The following is a 27,774-nucleotide window of genomic DNA, read 5'->3' as shown; positions in this document are numbered from 1 at the left end:
TGAAGTTATGAATAAAATTTTGTTTTTTATTGTAATAAAGAGTAAACGTGTCAGTATAAGAGCTGTAGTATGTAATGAGGGTTACACTTGATAAAATACAACTTGTTTTGGAGCAGGTGCAAATTGATACAGCTCGATTAATGCACCTTTAAGCTGTGGTCTCTGGTACAGGGACATTACTAGCAGGTCCTTTCACATCTGCACGTCGCGAGGTGGATCTTCAGAGTCAATATTTCAGCTTATCAGTGTGTGTTAGCCACGTGTGCAGCAGAAAAATCTCAAACAAATGAATTACAGACGACTGATGAATGAAACAATATTTATTTCTTCTTTTTTTGTACAGATGTAGAATATTTTCAAAAATCGCTAAAAAGTGAACAGCATCAAAATCACCTAGAAGTACATTCTGATTATGAAACCACCTTGTTTTTCAGCTGGATATCTGAGTAAAGTGCATCAGCGTTGTAGCGCCCGTTTCCCTTCACACATTCATAACTGTACGCCCTTCTGCAGGTCCGAAAAGCAAAACCCCTCCGTGACTAATATTACAGATTCAATACTATAAAACAAGACACGATGATCTGATGATCTTTTTTATCTTTTAACCGTCTCGATAAAAAGACGCCCTTCTGAAATATGTTCTCATTCATGAATATAACTTAAAGCGATGGAACCCCAGACACACACACAGACATACATACATACATACATACATACATACATAAACATGTAAAGTGAGGACCATGTAGAGGCATGTCAAACACACACACACACACACACACACAGCAGACGAGCGTTCACACACTTGTGCAATGTGTTGTCGAAGGCGCGTGCGGTATTGCGAGTTGGGGGCGGTTAGAAGGTCTGGTCGTCGTTGCAGGACTCGGTCCAGTGGCCGAACACCTCGCAGGTGTCGCAGTAAGGCCTCTCGTCGGCGGAGCTGCCGTGGTAGGTGGTGTGAGGAGGAGAGTCGGGCAGCTGCTCCTGCGTGGGACAGTCCTCCGTGTCGTGCAGGTCGAAACAGTCGCAGATGTCGCAGAAGAGGCGCGGCGGCGCTTTCTTTTTGGCTTTAGATTCGCTCAGGCTGCAGACAGGTAGACAGGGACAAGAAAAGGAAAGAAGTTCTTAATAAGAAGTGAATCGCTTACAGTGGTGCAGGATTGTATGTTGTTCAAATTAGCCTTTGGAGACACTAAGGGACACACCAGCGCTAAACTCCCGTTCCGAACTCCCAGGTTCGAATCTCAGCTCTGCTACCAATTGGCTGGGTGCCATCTAGCGGCCATCGAGTCTGCCGGGTAGGAAAAGACTGGACTAATAAAATAAGTGGGGACTTTGAAAGCTTTGCAAGGACCCTGGTTTGCAGTCCAAGGTGCCTGTGCAGAAGTGTAGGAGCCTCATCTGAGGTGCGGGTGAAAAAAAGAGGTGGAGAGACCGTGCACGCGTCGGAGGGGGCATGGGGCAAGCAAATATGCCCTTCTCGGATACAATCGGGATCCCCAGCAGCGGAAGACCAACTGGCTACTCTAAATGCATAATAAATAGAAAATTGAACACCAGACAATAAGCTTGTTGGACAAAACCAGAGACAAGATTTTGGTGTGTGGTCAAATTAAGGTCATAAGGTCATAATCACTACTGTTAGTCCCCAGTTGACGTTTCATTTCAGCCCAGTGACGTTGACATCAGGGCTTTGGAAACTCCAAAACTCAAACCATGTCCTGAGGGACGAGGCTTTGAGCCCAGCGGCACAACAAAGCATAAAATAAATTTTTTATAACTGATTAATTTAGCTTCGAGCACAACAGTGGAGGATGAGAGAGTGAAAGACGAACGGCACCTTTCGTGATTGTCCATCTCGCTGGCCGTGTTTCCGTTAAGTGCCGCCTCGGCCATTTTCTCCAGCTTGGATTTCAGCTCCTCGATTTTGCGCTGAAGATCCACGATGACCGAGTTCAGGAATTCCACCTGCCGTACAAGAAAAAAAAATATGGTCAGAGCACAGCCATGATTCTGACCCACAACCTTCAAATGATTGGCCCACAGCTCTACCCACTAGGATATTACTGTAACCAAAAATAATGACAGAAAAAGGAAAAGAAAACAATACGAGACACCAAAAACAAAGAAAAGCATCAGAAAATATAAAAAGAGTAGGAATTAAAACAAATAAATGACAAGAAAGAATAGAAAAAAAGAAAAAAGAATAATAAAAGCCATGTAGTTTGGAGATTGAACATGCTTCGGCTCTTATTTGGTGAATTATGCTGCTCTTTCACTTTTCTATTGTAAATAAAAGGATAAGAACGAGTACCTGACACTTGGCCGTTTCCTTCGCCTCCCTCATCTGTTCCAGAGCTCCTGCAGAGACAATCAGCATCATTACATTTTTTGTCAGCATAACATAAACTCCGTCCAATTCCCCCACTGAGACGCCCAGCTCTAGAGAGTCAGAACGACTGCAGGGACACACTGTACTCCAGGCTGTAGGACCAGAAGGCGACACCCCGCCCTGCTTTTGCTTCTTTGTGTGGAACGTCAGGTGTGGAACGCGTACCTGAGGGGGCGTCTGCGGGGCCGGACTTCGTCCCTCCGGATAAGCTCTTCTCCAGGGTGCTCACGCGCTCCTGTAGTTGTGCTTTATCGTTCTGCAGCTTCTTTAGTGTCGCGCTCTCGCCTCGAAGCGCCGTCACCTGCTCACAGATGGAAAATTACTCGTGTGAAAAAGTTCATGCCCCCCTAAAATGCTTCAGGTAACCAGAGTTCAGAATTTAACTGCCACATTTTTCCCTTATTTCCTTAAGGATCTCGGCTGCACGTGGAAATTTTAGTTTCTTCGCACTGCTGAGAAGAGATTTGCAAAACTCTGTCTAATCTAATAACACTCACAGAACTAGCTGGTATGTATGTGTTCAGGTATCCCGATTCCTCAGCTGATATCGCCGACATGCAGGGTTCAGGTTTCCTGATCTGTAGGCTGAGTTTGGTCAGCCAGGTTCACTGATTCGCCAGTGTCTATGCTTCCAGTCCAGCTGTCAGACCTAACCAGTCCTACTGATGGTCCCAACGGACTGTCCAATCCTGTTGCCAGTCCCTACTGGCCTTCCAGCCCTGTCTCCAGTAGCTCTGGTGTGTGTGTGTGTGTGTGTATAAGCATGTTGGACGGTGTACAAACCTCCTTCCTCAGCGTCTCCAATTCAGTATTTTTTTCTGAGATCAAGGCACTGGATTTCTGGACAGACTGCTGGAGAGCAGATTTCTCCTTGTCCAGTTCGTTCTTCAAAGCGTGTTTACTGTAAAAGCAAAGAGAAGTTCATGAGTGATGAGGCTTTCAAGTATCTCAATGGGGTTCAAGTCAAGATTTCGACTCATAAGCAAACATCTGTACCAGGAACTGCTTGAGGCTTCAGGATTTCATGGTACAGCAGCAAAGCATCCCAGACCATCACATTTACATTTAATTTATTAATATAGTTAATTGATTTAATTATTATTTTTCTCTACGACTCATATTTTCGGCTTGGGTGGGTCGAGGGCATCGTCTTACCTCTTCTCCACGTCCTTCAACTGACTGCTAAGTTTCGCCAACTGCTCCTTGAGCTGCACAGACAGGAGAACATCAGATGTTTGGTTTTCTACAAACTTCCTGAACACCAAGACAGTAGATACACGATTATTAGTAGTACAATTTAACATTTACTTTTTGTTGGCCGTCGCTCTGCTTCTGGCTGCTGGTGAGATTTTTGACCAGCTTGACGTTCTCCTTCTTCACAGCTTCTGTGCTCAGGATGTTTTCAGACGCCGCTCGTTTCAGCTCCTCACTGACAAGCAAAAATCAACAAACATCCATGTGAGTATCATTTATTTAATTATTGATTTATTTTATATGTTTTACGCCACTTTATAGACATGATTAAGTTATGTTTAATTAGTTTTTTCCTTGTATCTATTTGTCCATCTACAGTGTATCACAAAAGTGAGTACACCCCTCACATTTCTGCAAATATTTTATTATATCTTTTTATGGGACAACACTATAGAAATAAAACTTGGATATAACTTAGAGTAGTCAGTGTACAACTTGTATAGCAGTGTAGATTTACTGTCTTCTGAAAATAACTCAACACACAGCCATTAATGTCTAAATGGCTGGCAACATAAGTGAGTACACCCCACAGTGAACATGTCCAAATTGTGCCCAAAGTGTCAATATTTTGTGTGACCACCATTATTAGCACTGCCTTAACCCTCCTGGGCATGGAATTCACCAGAGCTGCACAGGTTGCTACTGGAATCCTCTTCCACTCCTCCATGATGACATCACGGAGCTGGTGGATGTTAGACACCTTGAACTCCTCCACCTTCCACTTGAGGATGCGCCACAGGTGCTCAATTGGGTTTAGTCCATCACCTTTACCTTCAGCTTCCTCAGCAAGGCAGTTGTCATCTTGGAGGTTGTGTTTGGGGTCGTTATCCTGTTGGAAAACTGCCATGAGGCCCAGTTTTCGAAGGGAGGGGATCATGCTCTGTTTCAGAATGTCACAGTACATGTTGGAATTCATGTTTCCCTCAATGAACTGCAGCTCCCCAGTGCCAGCAACACTCATGCAGCCCAAGACCATGATGCTACCACCACCATGCTCGACTGTAGGCAAGATACAGTTGTCTTGGTACTTCTCACCAGGGCGCCGCCACACATGCTGGACACCATCTGAGCCAAACAAGTTTATCTTGGTCTCGTCAGACCACAGGGCATTCCAGTAATCCATGTTCTTGGACTGCTTGTCTTCAGCAAACTGTTTGCGGGCTTTCTTGTGCGTCAGCTTCCTTCTGGGATGACGACCATGCAGACCGAGTTGATGCAGTGTGCGGCGTATGGTCTGAGCACTGACAGGCTGACCTCCCACGTCTTCAACCTCTGCAGCAATGCTGGCAGCACTCATGTGTCTATTTTTTAAAGCCGACCTCTGGATATGACGCCGAACACGTGGACTCGACTTCTTTGGTCGACCCTGGCGAAGCCTGTTCCGAGTGGAACCTGTCCTGGAAAACCGCTGTATGACCTTGGCCACCATGCTGTAGCTCAGTTTCAGGGTGTTAGCAATCTTCTTATAGCCCAGGCCATCTTTGTGGAGAGCAACAATTCTATTTCTCACATCCTCAGAGAGTTCTTTGCCATGAGGTGCCATGTTGAATATCCAGTGGCCAGTATGAGAGAATTGTACCCAAAACACCAAATTTAACAGCCCTGCTCCCCATTTACACCTGGGACCTTGACACATGACACCAGGGAGGGACAACGACACATTTGGGCACAATTTGGACATGTTCACTGTGGGGTGTACTCACTTATGTTGCCAGCTATTTAGACATTAATGGCTGTGTGTTGAGTTATTTTCAGAAGACAGTAAATCTACACTGCTATACAAGCTGTACACTGACTACTCTAAGTTATATCCAAGTTTCATGTCTATAGTGTTGTCCCATGAAAAGATATAATGAAAAATTTGCAGAAATGTGAGGGGTGTACTCACTTTTGTGATACACTGTATGTTTTGTTACTGCCAGTTAATGCAACTGTTTATAAATCATAAGGCTTTATTTATTTTTTGTTCGCATTTAGTCACATCTAATTCCCTATTTTGCAGTTTCTTTTCACCTGTCAGCAGTGGATCCATACAGAGAACTTCAGATCCAATTCCAGATCCTGAATATGTGCCTCTTCACCGGCACCACACGCCCCGTCCGACGCATGTCTAATCACCCGCAAGTGCTGGTTTCCCACACAGATCAGCACCATGTACTGCGAATCCTGCTAATATTAATGTGACCCCACACTCGCACAGGTGCCCGGACCAGTCTTGCCAGTTTAATATATGGCAGATCGCATCAGAAGCAGGAAAAGACCCCATTCAACCTTCCCTCCGTCAAACACGGCCAATTGTATTGTGTGAATGGCCGAAGCAAACTCACATGTTAGGTGTCCACATAGTTTTGGCCGTGAATACAGAGGAGGTAGAGTGTATGAACGTCACTCACATCTCTTTCTGAAGACCGTGGATGGTATCCGTCTCAGAGGTCAGCTGTTCTTTGGATTTCTTCAGCTCCTGCTGATACTGGGAGTTCTGCTCCGACAGCTTGTCCATCTGCATTACAGACGAAAAATACATAGTTCAAAGTTCCACCAGAAAAGTTGGGACAGCATGCAAAATGTAAATAAAAGGCTCAAAACGTCCACCAGTTCAAGAACATTTTTCAACAAGCGATTGCAACGATGTCAGGGATTCACCCTCTACAGTGCTTAATATTATCAAAAGATCCTGGAATGAAAATGACCAAAGTATTACCAGTGTAAAGTTTAAAAGGCGAGGATCTGTCACGGTGTCATGCAAAAGTCACTGATGCTTAAAGATATCTAAACATATTGAGCGTTCTTTATTTTAACATGGCACTGTGTATTTAACACATTACGTAAGCATGGCTGTGTATTCTGAGAGTGCAGGTGCTAGACTGGCCTGTCTGCAATCCAGATATGTATTCACACAAAAAAACAGGTGTGTTGTTAAAAAAAAGAAAAAAAAAAAAAAAGAGAGGTTTTGGCATTTCTGATACCCTGTCTAGGTCCTTACAACACGACTGGCTGTGTCTGAGGGAGGGAAGGTGGATGTGTGGTATCTCATCCCTGCCACACTCATTGCTAACAATGTAATAAATATGTAATAAAGACGCTTCCAATCTGGAGGAACACGTTAGACCTCCACACACCTGGGTCTGCATTTGTTCTTTGGCGTTCTTCAGCTCCTGGATGAGAGTCCCAGCCTCCGATTTTTCTTTGTGCAACACCAGCTTCTCCTGAGTCAGTTTCTCCAGAGCCTGTGCCGTGTGTCCAGCACTCTCTGCGGCCTGGAACAGATTCAGGAGTTTTCAGAACCTTGTTTTAAGAGGAAAAGACATACTGGCATGCGACGTCTCAGAACAGGACACCTGAGAATTCATTTAGCAGAATTAACTCCAGGTTAAAATTGTTGAACGCTGGTGGATGTGGAGGATCGGAATGTTAGTAGTGCATTTCCATTACTGTGGTTTACCTAAAAACAAATTAATCGTACGTGTTTGATCAGTGAATACCCGGGTCATGCAAAGACGGTGCCACCACATAAACAAATACGAGGGATCTTCAAAAAGTTTCAGCACTTTGATACATGGGTTGGAAACGGTGAGGGTGGGAGGAGGAGTAATCGGTCGTGTCTGTATAGTCTGGATTTATAGAGCGCCATCCGATTTCCACCTTTTTGGACGATCAAAGAAGCTTTAAGGGGAAGAAGATTTTCACGTGATGATAATGTGAAAGCAGCGCCGCATCAGTGGCATTAAAAAGTTGGTACGACGCTGGAAAAATGCTTCGGAAGGCGCCAATATATAAAAATAATGTCATTTGTTTTTGAAATTCTTAATAAATAGAGTTTAAAAAGTGCAGAACTTCCTGAAGAACCCTCAGCTCATGTAATGTTTACTTTCTGATAACACAAGGTGTCCGCAAGTCTCCTCAAGACAAGTGTAGTGCGCTTTAGGACTCCAAGCTAATTATATTATGTCAATTGTACTCTTTTATGTAGGGATGCCCAATTTTTTGCCCAATTGCACTGGAAGTTTCTAGTGGCTTATGGTCGTAAAATCAAAGTGAAGCAGAGGTCTATAGCACTGGCACACATGACGTCTGGGTGGGGTTTTCCTTCAATTCCTTATTGCTCTCAGAAGCCCAGTAGCACAAGCCTCCGACTCTCACAGAGACCATACATGAACAGAAGACCACGCTATGCACTCTGTATTCCTCCACCACTAACTGTTAGGTAAAATATCAAGGTGTCCATAAGCTTTTGGTAATTATTCCCTCTTCTCTGACCTCTGTACTCATTACCTATTACTGAAATCACAGAACCTATTTCAATAGGGGGTTTTGCTCCCCTTCTGAATGTTAACTTGGTTCTGGGCTATGCTTGTGTGTGATGAGTTTCTTCCCGTTCCTCAGGCTTTGCAGGGCTCTTTTTCTCAAACATGTAGCAGCAAATGACACTGGAGTAGAGCAACCAAACCCTGACATTCGCTGTTGTAACAGGAAAGAGGTGGATCCATATCTGTTCAGTTGAGTGATAATAGCTTAAGGACACACAGTTAAACTAAGGATGCTATGCTAAACTACCACCTCCCAGTTTTAATATAAATATGTTATTGATGCTCAGGGTTGAAAACATAAGCTACGACTACTAGTTGCTTTCATAATTCTCAACTAGTAGTTGCTTTTTAAAATTGAACTGAGATGTACATGAGGTTCTTGAAGCGAATCTAGGATCACCATTTCCGGGTGGTCCATAAATGAGCTTTCACATCCTCACACTAGTTAAGAAACAGTTTTAACACTTGCTCAGCTAACCCAGATAACATCAATTGGAACACTGGTTTGACTTGAAAGAAACTTGCGAAGACCTTGGCTCTGCTGCAGACGGTAAGTAGCTCTGAGCTGGTCCTAGGCTTGTAGATGCAGTGATGCTCGTTACAGTGACTAGCAGGTAAGGAAAATTAAAAGTGAATTAGCACTGTTAGTAAATTCTAGCAGATTAAAGGGTGAGATCAAGAGTGCCAAAGCAAGAAGGAGATGTTCACTAAGCAGGAAGCAGTTGTGTTGGTTAATAGATCTAGGGAAGTTTAGTTGCAGAATACCTCAAGCTGCTTTGCTAGAGCGCTCTCGTTTTGTGCCTCGAGCTGCGTCACCATTAAGCCGGCTTTTTCCTTTTCCGCTCGTAAAGCATCCCTCTCAGCTTGCACCGAAGCCAGACTGGAGACCGTCTCGTCCTTTGCCTTGGTTAAAACGTTAACCTGCGCTTCCACGTCTCGCTGTCGCTCTTCCAGCGTCGTCTTGTCGTCTTGAAGGTTTTGTAACCTCGTTCCTAACTCGGCCTGCGACTTAGTCAGCTCTTCTACCTTGCACAGATAGTCTGAGCATTTCTTGTCGCTGTTTTCCAGGTTACTACGGAGTGAAAGGACCTCTTGATCCAGAGAGGCGCGAGAGGCTATGAGGTCCGTCTTTTCTTTAAGAAGCTGTGTGGAGTTCCTCTCAAGGTCTTCGATTTTAGAAGCGAGAAGCGCCTTCGCAGCATCCAGATCTGACCGGTCGCCGTCGCTTTGCTTCTGCTGGGTCTTTAAGAGCTCGACTTCTTTTGACAAAAAGGTTCTCTCGTCAGCAATCTTTCCGAGTACTTTGGTAAGCTCTTCAACTTTCCGACAACTGGAAGCCGATCTTTGGGAGAGGTCCAGACCCGGCTCATCAGAAATATCGGTTCCCTCTGAGGACAACTCATTCACGGAAATCCATAATTGCTCAACTTTGGTGACTAGTGATTGCTGATCTGTTTGTGCCTTCTCTTTTTCATTCCTGACGGACACGATTTCAGCATCGAGCTTGGACTGCACCTCTAAAAGACGAGCGCTCTCGGATTCGGAATCCGTAACCCTTTTCATAAGGTCTTCAACCTTATTAGAGAGGGTTTCCTTAACACCAGATAAATCATTCCTGTCTGATTCTAGTGCTTGTTGATTAGCTTCCAAAGTGGCCTTGGCTTCAGCCAGAGATCTGCTCTGATCTGTCAGATGTTTGACTTGCTGAAGCAGCTCATCGTTCGTCTTCTTGAGCTCGTCTACAGTGCTCTTCAGAGAGGTTTTATCCTTTGTGAAGGTTTCACTATGTTGCACATGCTCTTGCTTCATTTGATCCAGACTGAGCTGCAACTTCTGGTTTTCTTCCACGAGGCTGACCTTCGCCTTCTCGAGAGACTCTGCGTCCGAGCTCTTCTGCTGCAGAAGCTCCTTCAGGTCGACACTTTCTTGCATGAAGTTCTTCCTCTCTGAATCTATCTGCTCAAGTTTCTGTTTCATTTTCTCCACCTCTGATTCCAGGTCGGTCCTTTTCTGTAGTAAGTCATCTGCCAGGCGCTTTTGCTCTTCTAAAACAGAAGCATTTTGGGAAATTTCCTTCTCATTATTTTCCTTCAAGCAACTCATCTGATGTTCCAAATCGTTTCGTTGATTATTCTGCTCCTCGATGGCAGCCTTCAAGCTTGTGTTTTCGTCTTGAAGGGTCTGAAGGATCTTCTCAGTCTCTGAGACCTTGTCATTAATCGTTTGCTTCTCCCGAGCAAACTCGGCCGAATCAAGCTGGAGCTTCTCCTTGGTGGCCTTGACCTCGTCGGCGCCGAGACGCAGCTTCTCGACGAGCTCTTCAATCTGTTTAGAGAGCTCCTGCTTTTCGGAGCACATTTTCCTCTGGGTTTCGAGCAAGCCTTCCTTCTCTTCCATGAGTAAAACCCTCTCGGAATCTGTGACCTCCCTGCTCGTCTTTATCTCCTCAAGCATCCTGGCAAAGCTGTCCTTGGAGGCCTGGAGTTCAGCGTTATCTTTGCCGGCTTGTTCCAATGCCGCCTTCGTGGCGTGAAGCTGCTTCTGAAGTTCTGCCTTTTCTGCACCAAGGGACTCTTTATCTGAAATGGCAGCTTTAAGGTCTGACCACGCCTTTTCGTTCTCACTGCGGAGCTGCTCGGTTTCAGCTTGCAACTTGGCGTTCTCGACCGAGAGAACATCTTTCTCGGACTGAAGCTTCGATTGAAGCTCTTCGTTCTTGGCGCACTGCGATTTACTGGACTGCAGATCCTCCTGGCAGCTTCTGAGCTCCTCGTGAAGCTTATCCCTGTCCTCACAGGCCTTGAGGTGCTGCTGGGTAAGCTCTGCACTCCGAGTCTCCAGCTTCTGAACCTGCTCCTGATGTTTCAGGACGTCGTCCTGTTGCTCGGCTTTACCCTGTTCAAGAGTCTCTATCTGCCCGAGGTGCTCGACTTGATTTTCTTTTAGGATAACATTCTCAGCTTTGATTTCTTCCATGACTTGGGTTATCTTCTCCACCTCTTTGGAAAGCTGTTCTCTGTCCTGCGTGAGCGACGCCTTTTCCGTCCGCAGTTCCTGGCTGGCGGAACGTAGTTCCTGAATTTCCTTGCTCATTTGTTCGTTGGCTGCGTTCACTTCGTAGTTTTTAGATACGAGTTCTTTCTGAACGTCTTCCAAGCTCGAGAGTTTCCTTTGAGACTCTGAAACTTGCTGGTCCAGAGTTTCCTTCTCGGTGTGAAGAGCGTCCCGTTCCTTAGACAGACGTTCAGACAACGACCTTAGATCCCCAAGCTCAGAAGCAAGCTTCTCAGACCCTTGCACGGAGCAAGCCAATTCAGCGGTAAGTGACTGAGTGAAGGGGGGAAATGAGAAAATGGAAGGTCATGTGTAAACAAATTATGAAACACCAAAAATGCAGGGATAAATAGTAATAAAAATGTGCAACAATGAGGGGAAGGGGAAGTCGTGCAATATATTGGACAGAATTAATATATTCAATAAAATACGTAAATGTTAACTGTTTTAACACAAGAGAACACCTCTTGAAGGGACTTTAAGTTACCCTCACTGGGGCAAAACCCCCAAGGATCCGTCTTATAACACACTACTTAATGGAAATAATGTTACACTGATGAGCCAAAACATTAGAACCACCACGATGGTGTCCTGTGGTATCTGGTACCAGGGCATTACCAGTAGATCCTTTAAGTCCTCCAAGTTGTCAGGTGGATCATCCTACATTTGATCTTCCTCCACTGCTCCAGTTGTATCCTAGCGGTTAAGGTACTGGACTAGTAATTGAAAGGTCGCTGGTTTAAGCCCCACCACTGCCAGATTGCCACTGTTGGGCCCTTGGGCAAGGCTTCTTACCCTCAATTGCTTAGACTGTATACCGTCACAGTACTGTAAGTCGCTTTGGATAAAACAGTGGACAGGAGTTGGGCACTTTGACCGGCCTGCGACTCTGTAGCTCCGTACACAGAAGGGTTGTGCATTGTGACACATTCATCTCATCCCCAAGAATAAAATGATCTGATTTTGAGCCACAGTAGCCCTTCTGTTTCTTCCTTTCAAGTGATTCGTAGCTTGTCCCTCCTCTGACCACTGTCTGTGGGTACTTGCTTTTGCTGCCCGTCGCCCCTCGCTGTTTCTAAAATACTTTAACCCAGACATCTGGCTGTATCGATTTGGTCCTTACCAAAGTCACTCGGGTCTTTACGCTGATCAGATCTGCCGAATCCAACACGAGAACCCAGAGGAACCTCCACCAGCCCGACATTTAATACATCCCTCAATAGGTCCTGATTTTTTAGCTCATCAGTGTATTTAATTACACCCTAAGTGTTTGAGGGTACATGGGTACTATGAAGAACCTTGTTCTTCTGTGTGCGCAATAAACTGTAAAACAAAGGCAAAGACGTAAACCACAAAGTCGCCCCTGAGAAAAGCATAAAAACGCAAGCTGCAGGTGGAAAGAGCAAATACTGAAGGACCTCCCAAAGGATGAGAGCATCTTAAACCTATAAATATTAATGGTTTGTTTGATGTTTCTGACGTTTTAACTGGAAGTTTTCCGGTCCTGTGGGACATCCAGGACATCCAGACCAGGACTGATGAATGGAAGATGAATGGAACTGAGGTTCTGCAGAACTTACCTCTATAAACACACATGATATGACCAAATGTATGAGGACACACCTTCCTAATTATTATGTTCAGGTATTCAGGCATACACGCAGGTGTACGAACATGAATCTCCTCCCCCTACCTGAGCCTTTTCCTTGAAGGTCAGCAACTGCTCCACCTCTTGTTGAAGTTTTTGGCACTTTTCCTCAGAGGCGGTGAGCTGCTTTTGTGCCGTTTCTACCTGACCGCGGAGCTCCTGTAGCTCCTCTGTGTGCTTCTGTACGGCACCGGTGAGCGCTTTCTCTCCCGAGGTCTGAGCTTCACTGACCTTCGTTTGAGCCTCTTCTATGTTCTTCTCCTGCATCGTATTGTAAAGGGATTCAGGGTTCAGTGTAAATGATTATACACTATATGGCCAGAAGTATATGGACACACGTTCTAATTACTGAGCCACATTCATTGCTAAGAGGTGCTTAAAATCCACTACATAAAATTTAAGTTATGATTCCAACTTGTGCCAAAAGTAGATGCACAACTTCATATTAAAAGGTCAGGGTTTTGGGTTAAAATGTCCAGCAAGCTCATAACTGGGTGTCCAAAGACTTTTGGCTGTTTAATAATCTGAAATCATCCTAACAGGATCGACACCCTACCAGCAGCTTGATCTTCTCCTGCAGGTTGGAAACCTCTTGCTGGTGTTTCTCACTGACGTCTTTCAGCTCCTGCTTGGCTCGAGTCTGCTCTTGGCTCCTGGTCTCCTCAGATCGAGCAACCACCTCCTTTTGCTCCGAGAGCTGCTTCTGAAGCTCCTCGATTCTCCTGTGTACAACAATGCCGAGATTTATAACATGATCAGCCTTGGAAAACTTCGATATTGGCTGTGACTAGATAGGGAGGACAAGGTCGCCGAACCTTTCTTTTTGATTGAGATCGTCGTTCATCTTGCCGAGCTGAGCCGAACTGTCTCCAGAGGTGGTTATGAGCTCGCTGATGTCTCCTTCCAGCTTGGCTTTATCTTTGGTTAACTGCTCCAGCTTCTCATCGCCTGCTTTCAACTTGGCCTCCATGCCTGTGACGGGGGAAAGGAAGGATGAGCTTAGAAGAGACGGATTCAACCGGTATGACATGTCACGGTTCAGGATGAGTTTGATCTCATCTCACCGGACAGCTGGATCTTCAGCTTCTCTGATTCACTGGAGAGAGTCGAGCACTGTTCCTCTTTCTTATTCAGCGTCTCCTGTAATTCTGAGAAACAAAATGAGAACAACTTTATTCATAATTGAAATTGATGGGCAAAACATTAGAAGGGCCAATAATTTTCAAGCTGATGTACAAGTTAGAGCCAGAAACACAGAAGCACTTACTCTGCACGGCTTGTGAGGTCTCTGTCTGAGCATCGGAAGATGCTTTGACCGTTTGTTTCTATAGAAAAGAAAAAATTAAACTTAACAACCACGCTGGAGCTTGAAGCAAACATTTCTGAACACTGGAGCTGTCCGTTGGCCATTCCTGTCCGGTGCAGGTACCCCTATATATTCTATACGGGTCTATGGTGCTACTGACCAGGCTGAGCATTCAAACAGGCACTATTGGCCGTGTCTGATGGAGGGAGGCCATTGCTACCGTATAATATAACTCTGCTGTCCGGTTGAGGCGCCTGCACTAGTGCTGGATGATTTCCGTAGCGCAAAGCAAGTTTGGCTGTACGCAATGCGGCTCTTTGTGAGACTCCATCACTCCATCACGCCAGTGCAGGGTGGTTAAAGATGCAAGAAAATTGCACCGGGGGATTGCCAATGATTCAATATGTTCTGAAGAACACGCTATGCCCTCTTTATTTCTCCACCACCCTAGACAGCAGTTCAAAGAGACATTAGGAGTCATAGTTGCAGCAACCATGAGGCAGTGCCCCATCCGTTCCTCCCCCCTTTAGACACAGCCAACTGTGTCCCAAGTAGACAGGTCACCTACCAAGTCAGAAAGCTCTTTCTCCAAAGAGCTGTTGGTTTGCTTCAGTGAGGTCAGGTTCTCCTGCAGCCCCTCCAGGTCCTTCTGCTTACCCTCCAAAGCTGTGGTCAATTCCTTGACCTGCAGACAGACATCAGTACTCCCATGAGAGGGGAGTCAGGGGTGCATCAAACAAGTAACAAGTGTTCTTTGGTGCCTGTCCTGCTTTTGGGAAAATGGTGGCTCCAAGAAGACCTTGCAAATATTACGATTATGCTAGAAATGCTAAAAAATTTGGATGAGCCTACCTTTCCTTCCTGCGACCGTGCCTTGCCCTCCGCTTCCTCAACCCGGGCGACCAGACTTTGGACCTCCTGGTTACCCTGGCTCTGCTGAGAATGAAGGCTCTGAAGAGCTTCATTTTGGTCCTGGATCTCTTGAGCTTTGCCCTCCACTTGTTCTCCTAGCTTAGCGTTCTCCTCCTCGAGCTCTTTCACCCTCAGTTCAGCTGTGTGCAGCTTGCCCAAGGCTTCCTCCAACTCCACCAGGTGCTGCGTCTCCGTACTCTCCAGGTTACTGCGCAGAGACTCCACCAGGCGCTCCTTCTCCTCGGTCAGGGCGAGCAACTGTTTCCGGAGCCCCTCGGCTTCTTTGGTCAACCTCGTGATGTCGGCGCTGTGCTTAACCTGGCTCTCGTCCAGCTGTAGCTTGTGCTGCATCTTGAGCCTTTCCAAATTTTCCCGCATCTCGTAAAGCTCAGGTGGCTGCGACTCGCCGGCCCCCTTAGGAGCCCCCGAGGAGGCCTTGAGCTCTTCCATGGCTTGCTGATGAGAAGTGACCGCCGACTCGAGCTTGGAGCGCCACAGCTCAATGGCATCCACCTTCTCCTTCTCAGCCTCGGTCAGCTGGGCGCGAAGCTGCTCGTTGTCTTTGGCTAGAAGTGCAGACGAGGCCTCGAGTTTGGCCAGGTTTTCACGGGTTGCCTTTCCTTCCTCCTCGAGCTTAGCGCGCAAGGCCGCCAGCTCCCTTCCGTGGCTTGAAGCTTGAGCAGAGAGCTGGGTTCTTAGTAAAATGAGCTCCGCTTGAAGGACCGGAGCTGTGGGGTCTCCAGAGGCCTCCTGTCCGGGAGCAGCCTCCAGGTGTTGCCGAAGGGCTGTGACTTCTTTGTCCCTCAGAGTGAGGTCTCTCTGTAGTTCAAGGATGCGAGACTTCTCAGAAACGGTAGCAACCTGAAGACATCGACAACAATGTTTGGTACCAATGTAGCGCAGAAAGACGTTTAACTCTATTTGATAGTGTCATAGCAAGGCAGGATTCAAGAGCTCTAGCTAACAATCCTGACAGGGAACTAGAGGTATACGGTCCGGGGGTCATTTTAGTGCTACAGAGGGTTCCAAACAGCCCCATTAGCAGTGGCTGGGTGTCCTACAGAAAGAGTTAACAGGGCCAAGCAGTTCTAAGTGTAACAAAGACTTAACAGGGTTAAGAAGCAGAAGACAGAAAGGTACTTAAACACAGACGCTGAGTATTTCAACAATTCCAATGGTATGGAAACCTAATCAAGTAGAGCTGAGGTCAAAAGTTTACATACAGTTGTAAAGACACTGGTATGTCTTGGGATTCGAACAAATTTGAGTTTCTTCAAACAAAATCTACTAAAAAAGACACGCTGCAAACCAGGGCTGGATTCTGAGTACGTGGTATCGAATCCAGCTCTGCCTCACCGGTTCGAAACTGAGTGGCTTTATGAGCCAACGATTGGCCGGTTGCTCTCTCTGTCAGAATGCGATTACGACCTCTGCCGGCTGATCAGAGGCGCCTGCACAGAGATGAGGAGGAGCGCCCTTAGGGTGTGTCTCTCCGCATGCAACGCTAGGTGGCGCCAAACTCATCAATGTGTGGGTGGCAAAGATGCATCCGGCTGCTGCCCATGTTTCGAAGGGGATATGGGTTAGCGTCGATCTCCTCGGTCAGGGCAGGGTTCGGCATAGACAGAGAGGAAGCACGATGCAAATTGAATAATTGGATGCGCTAAAGGGGGAGAAAAGGGGGAAAAAATTGTAATAATAATAATAATTTACATACCGTCCTGGACAGCTTATGATTGGTTACATGACGCTTAGCTCTTTGTAACTCGATTGGCCATTTCTGATAGCAATCAAAGAGCGTCTTTGATAGAAATCCAACTCTGGTTGGATTTTTGACCATATTAGTTGGCAGAAGAGTTTTTTGTTCTTGACTAATTCTACATATTCTCAATGTGGTTAAGGTCATCATTTATCCCGTTTTTCTGTTCGAGGAGGGTACACGCCCCTTCCAACATGTGAACAGTCCCTCAACCCCTTTTTCTTCACCCGTGCCTATGCCTGTAGTCAGAGACCCAATTAAGAATGGCAGCACTGCTTTTGGTGCTGTTGTGTTTATTTCTAATTTGGCATGCGGGTCAGTTTTTCCTTGTACTGCCCTACAATAAAAGCACCTAGGGTCAGTCTCAGTCCCCTAATGCCAGAGGACTTGGATGCCTACTGTCTGGTTGAAGCATTGGCAGGAGTAGCGGAGGAATACATGGAGTGTAGTGTAATCCACCACACATATCTCTCTTAGATCCTGCCGCTGTCCGATAGAGGGGCAACTGTTTTGTACTCCCCATTGATGTGCACTTTTTATGTGGCATGTAGTCCTCCACCACCTGTGCCAGTGCTGTGGCAAAGAAGGGATACCCCCTTCCAACCAGGCCTTCCTTAGACACAATCAATGGTGTCCATCCATAAAGCGCCCGACCAGGCCAGGCCAGTAGCACGGGCGAGCCTAGACTCCAGCGCCACTCCGGAAACGTGCACTTCATTAGAAAGTGAGTATTAAGTTCTGAACTGTAGGTTAATACAAAGATGTGCAAAAAGCAGCAAAGATTAGAAGGAAAGGCAGCTAAAAACAGCTCGTGAACACACTTCAGGCAGAATATTTAGTTTGAAGCCACTAGGAGCGTGTCTGGAACTCAAAATGACCCCCCCACAATTTAGCATTTTTAAGAACCCAAAGACCTGGGTCAAATACCAATATCATTTTGGACACGAAAGAAAATCTTGTTGTGTTGAAATAGAATCAATAAAAACATCCAAACACTTACAGTATATGGCTAAAAGTATGTAGACACACGTCCTAACCTTAAGTTTAAGTGAACAGAATAAATGGTCCAACATCAGTGCCTGATCGCAGTTGTAGTCTAGTGGTTAAGGTACTGTACTAGCAATCAAAAGGTCGCTGATTCAAGCCCCACCACTGCCAGGTTGCCACCGTTAGGCCCTTGGACAAAGCCCTTAACCCTCAATTCCTCAGACTGTAATCTGTCAGATTACTAAAAGTAAATGACCTCACAAATGCTCTTGGGGCTAAATGGCCACAGAAGCATTTCCAAATTCCATCCCTTCAAAAAGCCTCCCAGGAGAGCAGGGGCAGGGCTTGTGGGCGCTACGTTAGTGTTAACATCTTTTTAACGAGATGCCTGAGCAATCTCATGGGCATAAACTATATTAGTGGTAAACTGTAATAAATTTGTGTGGCTGCTTCTGTCCCAAGTTTAGCAAGTTTGCATTCTGGTGTTCCACAGGGCTAGATTATGGGACCACTTTTCATTTCAGCACAGGTATTTGATGGATTTTTTTACTAGACGTTGTACAGTGTTAATAAGGCATTGTGAGGATTTTAGGTGTTTCACCATCTACTGTGCATATTATCAAAAGATTCAGAAAATCTTCCATACAAAAAACAACCGTGTGTCGAGGGCAGGGACAAAAAGCACTAGTGAATCTTCAAACCCTTGGACGGCACTGCATTAAAAAAAGCCAGCATGCTTTTCACACCGCTATCAAGAAATATCCAAGTGCTTATTAAGCTGTATTATGCACAGCAGAAGCCGAAGATGCAGCTTGGTGCTCGAGTTCAAATAAAATAGACTCGGAGTAAAAATGTGTCTTATTTTTAGCATGGTTGCAAAAGAGTGCAGGTGCCAGACTGGCCTACCAGCTGTAGAGGGTCTCCAGCTGCCTCTGTGGCTGCTATAATATTAATGAAGGAAATCATAGATTCCCAGCACTGAACTCTACATTTCATTATACACTCATATGTATATATTTACATATAGAATATAGTGTTTTTATTATATTGTTGTAATTACCATACTGTTGTATAATAGTAATTGCATAGCATAGCTATTTTTTTCTATAATTTCCTTATTTTTTATTTTATTCTACTCTATTTTAATGACTCTATTTACTGTACTTACACTGTACTTACGCTGCTGTAACACTCGGATTTCCCCCATGGGGATCAATACAGGAATCTTATCTTATCTTAAGTGTTTGAAAGGCCATGGTTTACAGATTTGACCCAGGTCTGAGTGTAATGTACATCAATTAAATTGTAATTTCCTTCTCATTAATTGTTCATTAGAATTAGATTCAATTTACCCCACAGCCCCCTGTCTGCCCAGAAGATAAGACTGCAATATCATCAAGCAGAAAGTTCGATTCGTTTATAAGCAGGACACCCACAAACATTTAAGGACTACAAATCGATCCGTGACCCCGTCAGGGCTCACGTAGAGATCCATTACCCTAGAGTCTTCTAACTCCCGCTGGAGTTTGTCAGCTTTGGTCTTTTCAAAGAGCAGACTTTGCTCGAGCTCCTTAAGGAGGGCATGCTCCAGTCTGGTCTGCGTCTGTTAGTACAGAAAAGGGGGGAAGAAGTAGAAAACACAAACCAGTGCCACCAATCACATGCACGCCCGATGCACAAGCCGAGAAAAGCAATGGGGGGAAGGGGGGGGGGGGGGGGGGGGGGGGGGGGGGGGTGTGAGTGGTGATATCACATGCAGGTAATGTTGATGTTGAGGATGCATGAGGACTAGTGAGGTAGGGACAGCGCTGGATGCAGGGGTTGCTGGTGAGCTTGCCGTCAGTAGAAAACATCTGGAGGTCATGAACGAGTGAGGTGAGGGTGCAACAGGCTGTCGGAAACCACAGAACAGGTGAGTCAACGAGCTCGTCCGGACGAATAAAGACGCCATTGTGCGTCATTTTAGGACTCATTTTTGGAGACCAAACCTGGCAGTGGACAGTTCAGTTATCAGTAACTTACCAGTACTTAGTTAATTTAATCAGCAGTGTCCAAAAAACACTAAAATTGGGCTTAGCGACCAAGTATCTGGACCAAACTTACCACTGGACCAAATATGGAGGCCAAAAGTTTTAAGAGCACCGTTGAAAATGCTTCGATTTTGTATTTTTCTCGAATTCAATAGGTTTTTGAATACAAATCATAATCAGCTAGACACTGACTCCACAAGCATATCGCCACTGTCCGATAAAAAACACGTATCTCCACTTGTGTGTTGATTCTGGGTATAAATCTCTGTCCGTCCATAGCAGCGAATATGAAAATGACCAATGAAAAGATGAAAAATCACACAATATCTTTAACAAGTATCTCCATTGGCTGCTAGACCAGTCCATCAAAACCAGGTATGTCCTCTTCCTTCCCCTCCGGTACTGTTTGATCTATAATGTTTATTTAGGTTATTCAATTGCATGGTTGTAAACATTTATATTTGTACACGTAAGTCCATTTTATATATGATACCAACTGACTGACAACCTAATAAAGAAATACTTTTATTTCTGTGCTGAATTGTATGTATATGTCACCATATGTGCTCTGAAAACATTTGATCCTTTTTTCTGAGAAGTTGAGTTTTCGGAGATACGTGTTTTTCATCGGACAGCGACGATACGCAAATTATGAGGATCCAATCTTGTTTCAGCATAATTTCACAATAATACAAACACCACAATAAATGCTTATTGGGGTTTAGGTCAGGTGACTGTGGAGGAATAGTTCTTCCAAAGCTTTGAGCTGCCTTTTGGGTCATCATCCTGCTGAAGTATGAATCCTGCCACCTCCAGACGAGGGCCGGGCGCACAAGGAAATTGGAACAATGCAAAACCTGTGACGACCTATAACGCGTGACAGCATAACCTGATGATGACGATGACGTGGTCATGGAGCTCCGGGATGAACAATCATGTGTGAAAGAACGAGATCTGGATACAGTGAGGTGAAAAGGTCAACGGGTCTGTTTACCTCCAGGTCACCTTTGGTTATGCAAGCTTCCTCCACTCGAAACTGAAGGTCCTCCACCCTTCTGTTGGACAAGAGAACATGTGCAAGTGAGAAACAAAGAGAAATGGAACCAAATTGTGTAAAACATGTTAAAATCCTAATAAATATGAAATAAGTAAGTGCAGACTCGCCTCCTTTCTTCCTCCAGCTGATTCAGAAGCTCCACCTTGTCCTTGTCTGCAGCCTCCACCAGGCCACGCAGCTGATCCATTTTGGACTCCATCTCAGACACGTACTACAAAACGGAAACAAATAAATAGGAAATATTTAGATTACATGGACAAAATGTGGGTGGCTTAAAAAAAACTTTGTGATATGTATGTGGACACCCGACGTAATGACGTAAAAATATATGACTAGGCACAAATTCCCAGAGACACACTTCAAAGTCTTGTAGAAAGGCTTCCGAGAAGAAAGAGGGAGCAATTTAAAATCTGTTTGTTTGTTTATTAGAATTTTAACGTCATGCTTTACACTTTGGTTACATTCATGACAGGACACGTAGTTACTCAGTACACAAGATTCATCAGTTTTGGACAATTTAGTGTCTCCAATTCACCTCACTTGCACGTCTTTGGACTGGAGCTCCCGGAGGAAACCCACACAGACACGGGGAGAACATGCAAACTCAACAAAGGAAGGCCCCCGGACTGCCCCACCTGGGGATCTAACCCAGGACCTTCTTGCTGTGAGGAGACAGTGCAAACCCATCTCAAATTATATAACGTAGTCCAGTGGCTTTATGGACCTGACCATATGATCGTGCCAAGGGACTCAGTCGTGCCACAACATTGAAATATAATTGATTTTAAACGTTAGCAATGGGTGTGCCTGACACGCCCGAATTCTATTAGAAATGTAATTTAATTCATTGAGTTCAATTAGTTCAGTTAGAAAAGAGTGTCCACATACTTTTGATCACACTGTGTAAACTCGAAACAAAAAGCGCTTGAAGACGTGAAGGTTCCCGACCTGCTCTTGACCTTCTCGAAGAACCGTGAGCTCCTGCTCCACCTCTCCCACCTGGCTGGTGGCCTTGGCGACTTCGGCCCGCTCGAGGTCGCGCTCGGCCAGGAGCTGCTCGATGTGCTGCTGCTTCTCCTTCAGGGCCTCCTGCAGCGCCGTCGTCCCGGAGATCTTACGCGAGTAGCGGGACGACGTCTCCGTCAGCTACGCGACGGGGACCGAGAAGAAAACTTGATTACGTTGGATTGTCCGACTTAGTCATTCCTAATTCCCTATTACAAACCACACTGGCAGAGGACGGCAAACAGACTGGACAGTTTGTCCAGCTGCTGTGATGTTCCATTGACAAAAAGCTGCAAAAAGCGAGACAAGACCGATCAACTGGACATGGAACATCATGATGGTATGCCCACTTATTATTTGGACCCCTTGACTCTTTTTTTTTTTTACCATCAATCCACTCTTATCACACCTGGCCAGTGAATGACCCTTTCAAATAATAAACAGGGCACGGGAGAGGAGCGTCCGGTCCGAGCGACTCACCAGGCCGGTTCGGCTGGGCTTCCCGCTCACCGACGAGGCCACAGAACTCATGGAGCTGACGGACGAGGAGCTCGGGCTGCGGTTCAGTCCCGGGGTCGTGGTCACCTTCCGCGCTGCGGTCTTGGCCTTGGCTGGGGTGGTGGAGGGGAAGCCGATCCGCGTCACCTTGTGCACCGGGGCGAAGAGGCCGTACTTGGGCTGACACTGGAAGTACCTGAGGAGACATCGGACTTCACACTACTGCGCATAAATACACTGTATAGCCAAAAGTATGTGGACACTGACCACCATAACCGTGCTGGACATCTTATAGCAAAATCATGGGCATTACTGTGCAGCTATAATAGCCTGCACTTTGGGAAGGAGTGGGTGTGGGAATTTGTGACCTAGAAGTTTGACAAGAAGGCCTGGCTCACAATCGGCATTCTAATTCATGCCAAGGTTGTTCCTGGAGTTCCTTGTACTCCTAATTATTAATGGACCTTGCTGTACGCTCAAAAGCAGTCATGCATGAACAGAAAAGGGACTTCCCTAAACTGTTAGCACAAAGTTAGAAGCAATTTGCCTCCTATAACCGATTTCACACACCTGTTAGTAACGTTTGTGGCTGAAACCGTTAAACTCAATAACTTGTAAAGGTGTCCACAGACTTTTGACCATATATGGTGCTTAAATCCGTTATTATTTATCGTGAATGGTGAAGCAAACCTGGTCCCAGCGACCGCGCCGTCGTTCTTGCCCAACGGTTCGTCCAGCTCGACTCCGCACCACTCGCCCTTGGCGAAATCCGTCTCCCCGATGAAGCGCACCACGCCAGCTTTGGTGCCGCCCACCTGGAGAACAAAACGGTGCGGGTTAAAGTACAAGAGGAGGGGGGGGGGAGGGGGGGGGTACGAAACCGGGGGCGTGAACGATCACTCGACGAACGCTTACCAGGACGCGGTCGCCCATCTTCAGCTCCCGCTCCCCTTTCTTCAGCGAACCCGCCTCCGACAGGTTGGACACCGACTCGGAATTGTCGCGAGTCAGGTTGGAGGCGGGTTTGGTGCTTGGAGCGACCTTCTTGGTGGCGGTGGCGGCGCCGGCTGGCGGGGCGGACGCCGGGGCTGGCGTGGTCGGCGGTGCCGCGGCGGACGGCGTGGGCGACGGAGGCGCCGTCGTCGTTCCATTGGCTTCGCCTTCGCTACGTGAAAGCTTGGAAGGCCGCGTGAAAATCCCCCTCAGCGGATCGGATTGGAAGTAGCGCACGCCCGCGACCGAGCCGTCGTTCTTCCCGATGGGCTCGTCCAACACGATGCCCGCCCACTGGCCGGGGGCGAACTGGGTCTCTCCGAGGAACTGGATGTGGCCGGGCTTGTTGCCGTTCACCCACACTCGGTCCCCGACTTTGAAGTCCTCGCCCGCGTCCTGGTCGTCGGCCTTGTCGCCTGGAGCTGCTTTAGAGGCAGCTATAAAATACAGAAAACAAGGGGGGCACAAATTATATCTTTTTTTATACATTCATCATTTAGGAAAAACATTTGAATCTTTGAATCACGTCTAGACTAAATAGATTTTAAATAAAGGCACAGTAGGTCACATGTTCTTATGGACTCTATCAAGTACCAGGAGATTCTAAATGTAAATCTAACTGCCTAGCTGGTCATGACTGGATCCTCCAGCAACTTCCAAAACATGCGTCAATCCGAGCTCTGGACGTTGCCCCGGTCATTCCAGTCCACTGGTCTTAATTCTATCAAATATCTAGACGAGGTTCTCGCGATACTCACCCGAGGGCGACGTCTTGGTGGCCCCGGCCCCGGGCCCGGCCGGCCTGCTGATCTTGCTGGGCGCTTTAAGGCCGCTGGGTTTGGCCGTGCTCATGGTTCCTCCGTTTGTTCCTCGTCGGCTGCAGTTGCTTCGCCACGAAACATTGACCCAGGTCTACAGCTCGCAGCGGCGCATTCACACTTTTTCGTAAGTCAAAAAAGGGAAGTGGGGTGAGAGCGATTCTGTGAGGAGAGGAAAAACAGACGAGCATCAGCGAAATGACACCGACTGTCAAACGAATCGGACTGGTGTGATGAAGGAAGCGTTTCGGATGGTTTTACTCGTCTGCTCCGAGCACAAGCGAGTCCTGCCGACAACGACGTATTACCGGACTAGTAATCAAAAGGTTGCTGCCAGACTGTCACTGTTGGGCCCTTGAGCAAGGCCCTTAACCCCCAATTGCTTAGACAGCATACTGTCACAGTACTGTAAGTCGCTTTGAGCAAACGCGTCTGCTAAATGCCACAAATTTGAATGAGTCCTGTACGAATTAAACCGCCCTCGCTCTTGCTGTGCTACACGCCGCTTTGTGTCTAATCTCTGGGCCTTGAACCAAACGCGACCTGTATTTCAACCAGCTGATAACAGAATACATTTCCAAGGGTGACTGCACGGTGCAGCAGATAACAAACACACTCCAAAATAGAATGGAGAGTCCTTCCAAAAGTGAGTGTTTTGAAACAAGAAGCTCAGTCAGGTGTCCACATGATTTTGGCTATATAGTGTACTTGAAACTCTCTTACATTCAGCAAGTCAGATATTCAAACTGGACTTGAATTACAAGCTGAGATGTACATTATGTGGTCAACAAGGTGTTTTTTGGCAAATGTGGTTTGTTTTCAAGATCTGTTTGGCTGGTGGTGGTTCTGGCCTCCCAACTTTCTCTTTCTCTAACGATGGATTTTAGACATTTTCTGAGCTGAGGAAGGCCTGTGGTTCGTAGGATGTTTGTCTGTGTCTTAGTGGCATCCTAGAAATCATCAACAAAGGAGTCGAACCCTTTTAATAGCGTCGTGACCACCGAACCGTGCAACGCTGTGATCCTGTGATCCTGCTCTGTGTTATATTTAAAGCGCGAGGCACAAAGCGGAACCAAAGTTAGAAGCTTAAGCCGCTATCGGATTACGGTTTCCGACGTGAGGTTGGCTCCGGGTCAGGACGAGATCAGGATGCCTCTGGGTACCCATGCCACTGGACTGACCAACATACTCATTAGAATGCTTTCCTCACTAATCCAGAGGAACATTTACTGCTTGTCAGTAAAGTGAAGCTAGTTCATGGTTCAGATGCTCCTAAAATGAAGAAAACAGCATTTTATTATGTGGAGATTTCCAAAAAGTGTCTCAAACATTTTACAAGCAGTTTACCAACAAATAAAAATAATAACTGTAATAATAATACAGTAAATTAATTCTTATTAATGGCCTCTTTGAAGGGAAAATAACTGCCAACCGTTAGATAGAAGAAGATATATAGATAGACTTTATTTGTCATATATACATATATAGATGTACAGTACAATGAAATTCTTTTTTTCGGATATCCCAGCTTGATTGATGACAGCGCCCCTGGAGCAGACTGGGTTAAGGGCCTTGCTCAAGGACCCAACAGTGGCTGCATAGCAGAGCCTGGATTTGAACCGCCAATCTTCTGGTTGATAGCCCAAAGCTCCACCCACTAGGCTACCACAGGCCCTGATTAAGCATCTGGGTGGATCTATTATGCTGGAAACATCGCAGGAGTATAAATGGTAAATCGGGACACTAATGCCAAACAAACCAAAAATCACCACGTAAAGATCTCGTCTCAAGATCGTCTCAAGGTCCACCAGGAGCTCGTGGTTTGGCCTCAGAGTCGCCTGACCTGAACATCGATCCGATTATGCGACTATATCAATAATATGTGGAGTGAACAGTTCGAGTTATGGGCTACTGTGTAGCATAAAGAGCAACACTTGCAAAAAAAAAATGTCTGTAGGCACCCAATACATGGAACAGTGGTCTCCTGGCAAGGCTAGAAAGGAAACCCAAACTGTCACCTAACGCTAAGATCAAATATGTCAGGATGAACAGATGTAATCCAAAAAACAGGTACGTGATAAAGTAGCTAGTAGGTGCTGAGACATGTCACTGTTTACAGTCAAGCAGGCTTTACATCCCCAGGGGCTCCAGAATCAACCACACAGACAAGCCTTAATGGTCAGATGAAACAAATCCTGGGTCATTCGGCCTCAGTGATCAGAAGCAAGTTTGGAGCAGAGAGAGTGAGACGTTTGAACCCAACAATACTGTACCTACTGTCAAGCATGATGGACAGAGAGAGGATTACGCAACCGTATCAGTAATGTGTGGTCTGGACTGGAAGAAAAATAGGAAAGAAAGAGGAGCATCATTTGTTATATCTGGCTCACAGTCTCGGTTCTGATTCATCCCAAAATTGGATAACTTGGTAGAGGTCAGGGCTGAGTGCTGGTCACAGGAGCTCGTCCAGACCAAACTGGTCGAACCATTTGTTAATGGTCAAGCTGGAACAGCACCTGTTAGTGATGGGTGTGGTTGAATCACCTGAAGTCATCATTAGAAAGGGTGACCACATGCTTTTTTGATGTCACATGACATCCATGTGGATCTAACTTTCCACAAGCAGGGGAATCAGAATGCAGACTCAAGTGCTGTGTCAAAAATATATGGACACTAAAAAACATCCGCAATGTCACTACTGCCAGCTAATAACAAGGCTAGCTCTGTTAGCTTCAGCTACACACACACATATCAGGAAAGCTCACACAGCTCACACACGCACACCGAGACGTACTTTCTGGAACACACACACTTAAACAAACCTCCAAAAAGTTTAACACACATTAAAGAGTCAGAACTATCGAGCTAGCGTTAGCATTACAGCTAGTAGCTGTTAGCATGCTGGGTGAAATTCCTGTAGTGTAGCTGTTCAGCTAATGGCTCGTTTCTCCTCTCCTGAAAGTCAAGCTACTCTTCAACCTCTCTAATAACATGTAATATGTATTAATCTAATAATAAAAGCAGCAGAATGTGAGATACCTGTCGGACAGCAGCTCCGCTCGCGCTCAGCAGAAGTTAGAAAATCTGCTGGTCAACATTTAACCGGCCAACTTGTGAAAGTGACGTGCTGACGTAGCGCCTCTGCTCTAACAGCGGTTAAGCTCGGGTCGCGTCCTAAACCACAACATGTTCACTACACAGTGTGTTTATGTAGTGCACTAGCTTCGTTAGAGTCAAGCGATAATCAAGCACACTCTGTAGTGTATAAGTGTGTGATTGGGAACGCAGATTTGTTTTTCAACTCTGGAACAAACGGATTGAGAAGACTCAGATCTGCCAAAAATCATTTACCATTAAAAACGAAATAAATAATATTATATTAATTCTTGCTTCTATAATAATGATAATAATGTCTGGGTAACATGATGACATTATTATTACTACTATTACAGGAATTATTATTACAGCAACTAATCATAATAATAATAATTATTATTATTATTACAGGAACCGTTTACCTATTATTATTATTATTATTATTGTTATAATAATAATAATTATTATTATTACAGGAACCCTGTTTACCTATTATTATTATTATTGTTATAATAATTATTATTATTATTATTACAGGAACCCTGTTTACCTATTATTATTATTATTATTATAGAAACACTGTTTATCCAAATGTATTATTATTATTTTATATTGCTATTATTATTATTTTATATTGCTATTTTTATTATCATTATTA

At 45.6% G+C, this 27,774-nt stretch overlaps 1 protein-coding gene across 4 annotated transcripts; it reads right to left on the bottom strand.

Annotated features, from left to right (window-relative positions):
* Positions 1-305: 305 nt before the first annotated feature.
* On the bottom strand, positions 306-27,124 carry clip1a (CAP-GLY domain containing linker protein 1a). 4 transcript variants are annotated; one of them, XM_063018249.1, is made up of 26 exons: positions 27,060-27,124; positions 23,961-24,182; positions 23,125-23,639; positions 22,900-23,024; positions 22,192-22,405; positions 21,655-21,852; positions 20,814-20,917; positions 20,644-20,704; positions 19,118-19,222; positions 14,814-15,734; positions 14,530-14,646; positions 13,923-13,980; positions 13,720-13,803; positions 13,471-13,627; positions 13,212-13,377; positions 12,701-12,916; positions 8,719-11,280; positions 6,766-6,903; positions 6,040-6,146; positions 3,701-3,821; positions 3,548-3,600; positions 3,176-3,293; positions 2,558-2,693; positions 2,315-2,361; positions 1,841-1,968; positions 306-1,084 (listed from the first exon to the last, which is right to left on the bottom strand). In XM_063018249.1, exons 2-26 carry the CDS (start codon positions 24,052-24,054, stop codon positions 856-858), a joined length of 6,774 nt encoding a protein of 2,257 aa, XP_062874319.1. In that variant the 5' UTR covers positions 24,055-24,182; positions 27,060-27,124; the 3' UTR covers positions 306-855. The 4 variants fall into 4 exon arrangements, with proteins under 4 accessions (XP_062874319.1, XP_062874320.1, XP_062874322.1 ...); XM_063018250.1 differs by having other exon boundaries at positions 8,770-11,280; XM_063018252.1 differs by lacking the exon at positions 8,719-11,280.
* Positions 27,125-27,774: the final 650 nt, after the last annotated feature.

Source organism: Trichomycterus rosablanca, chromosome 21 (genome assembly GCF_030014385.1).
Source record: "Trichomycterus rosablanca isolate fTriRos1 chromosome 21, fTriRos1.hap1, whole genome shotgun sequence".
NCBI classification, from domain to species: Eukaryota; Metazoa; Chordata; class Actinopteri; order Siluriformes; family Trichomycteridae; genus Trichomycterus; species Trichomycterus rosablanca.
This window is presented reverse-complemented; position numbering and strand designations above follow the sequence as displayed.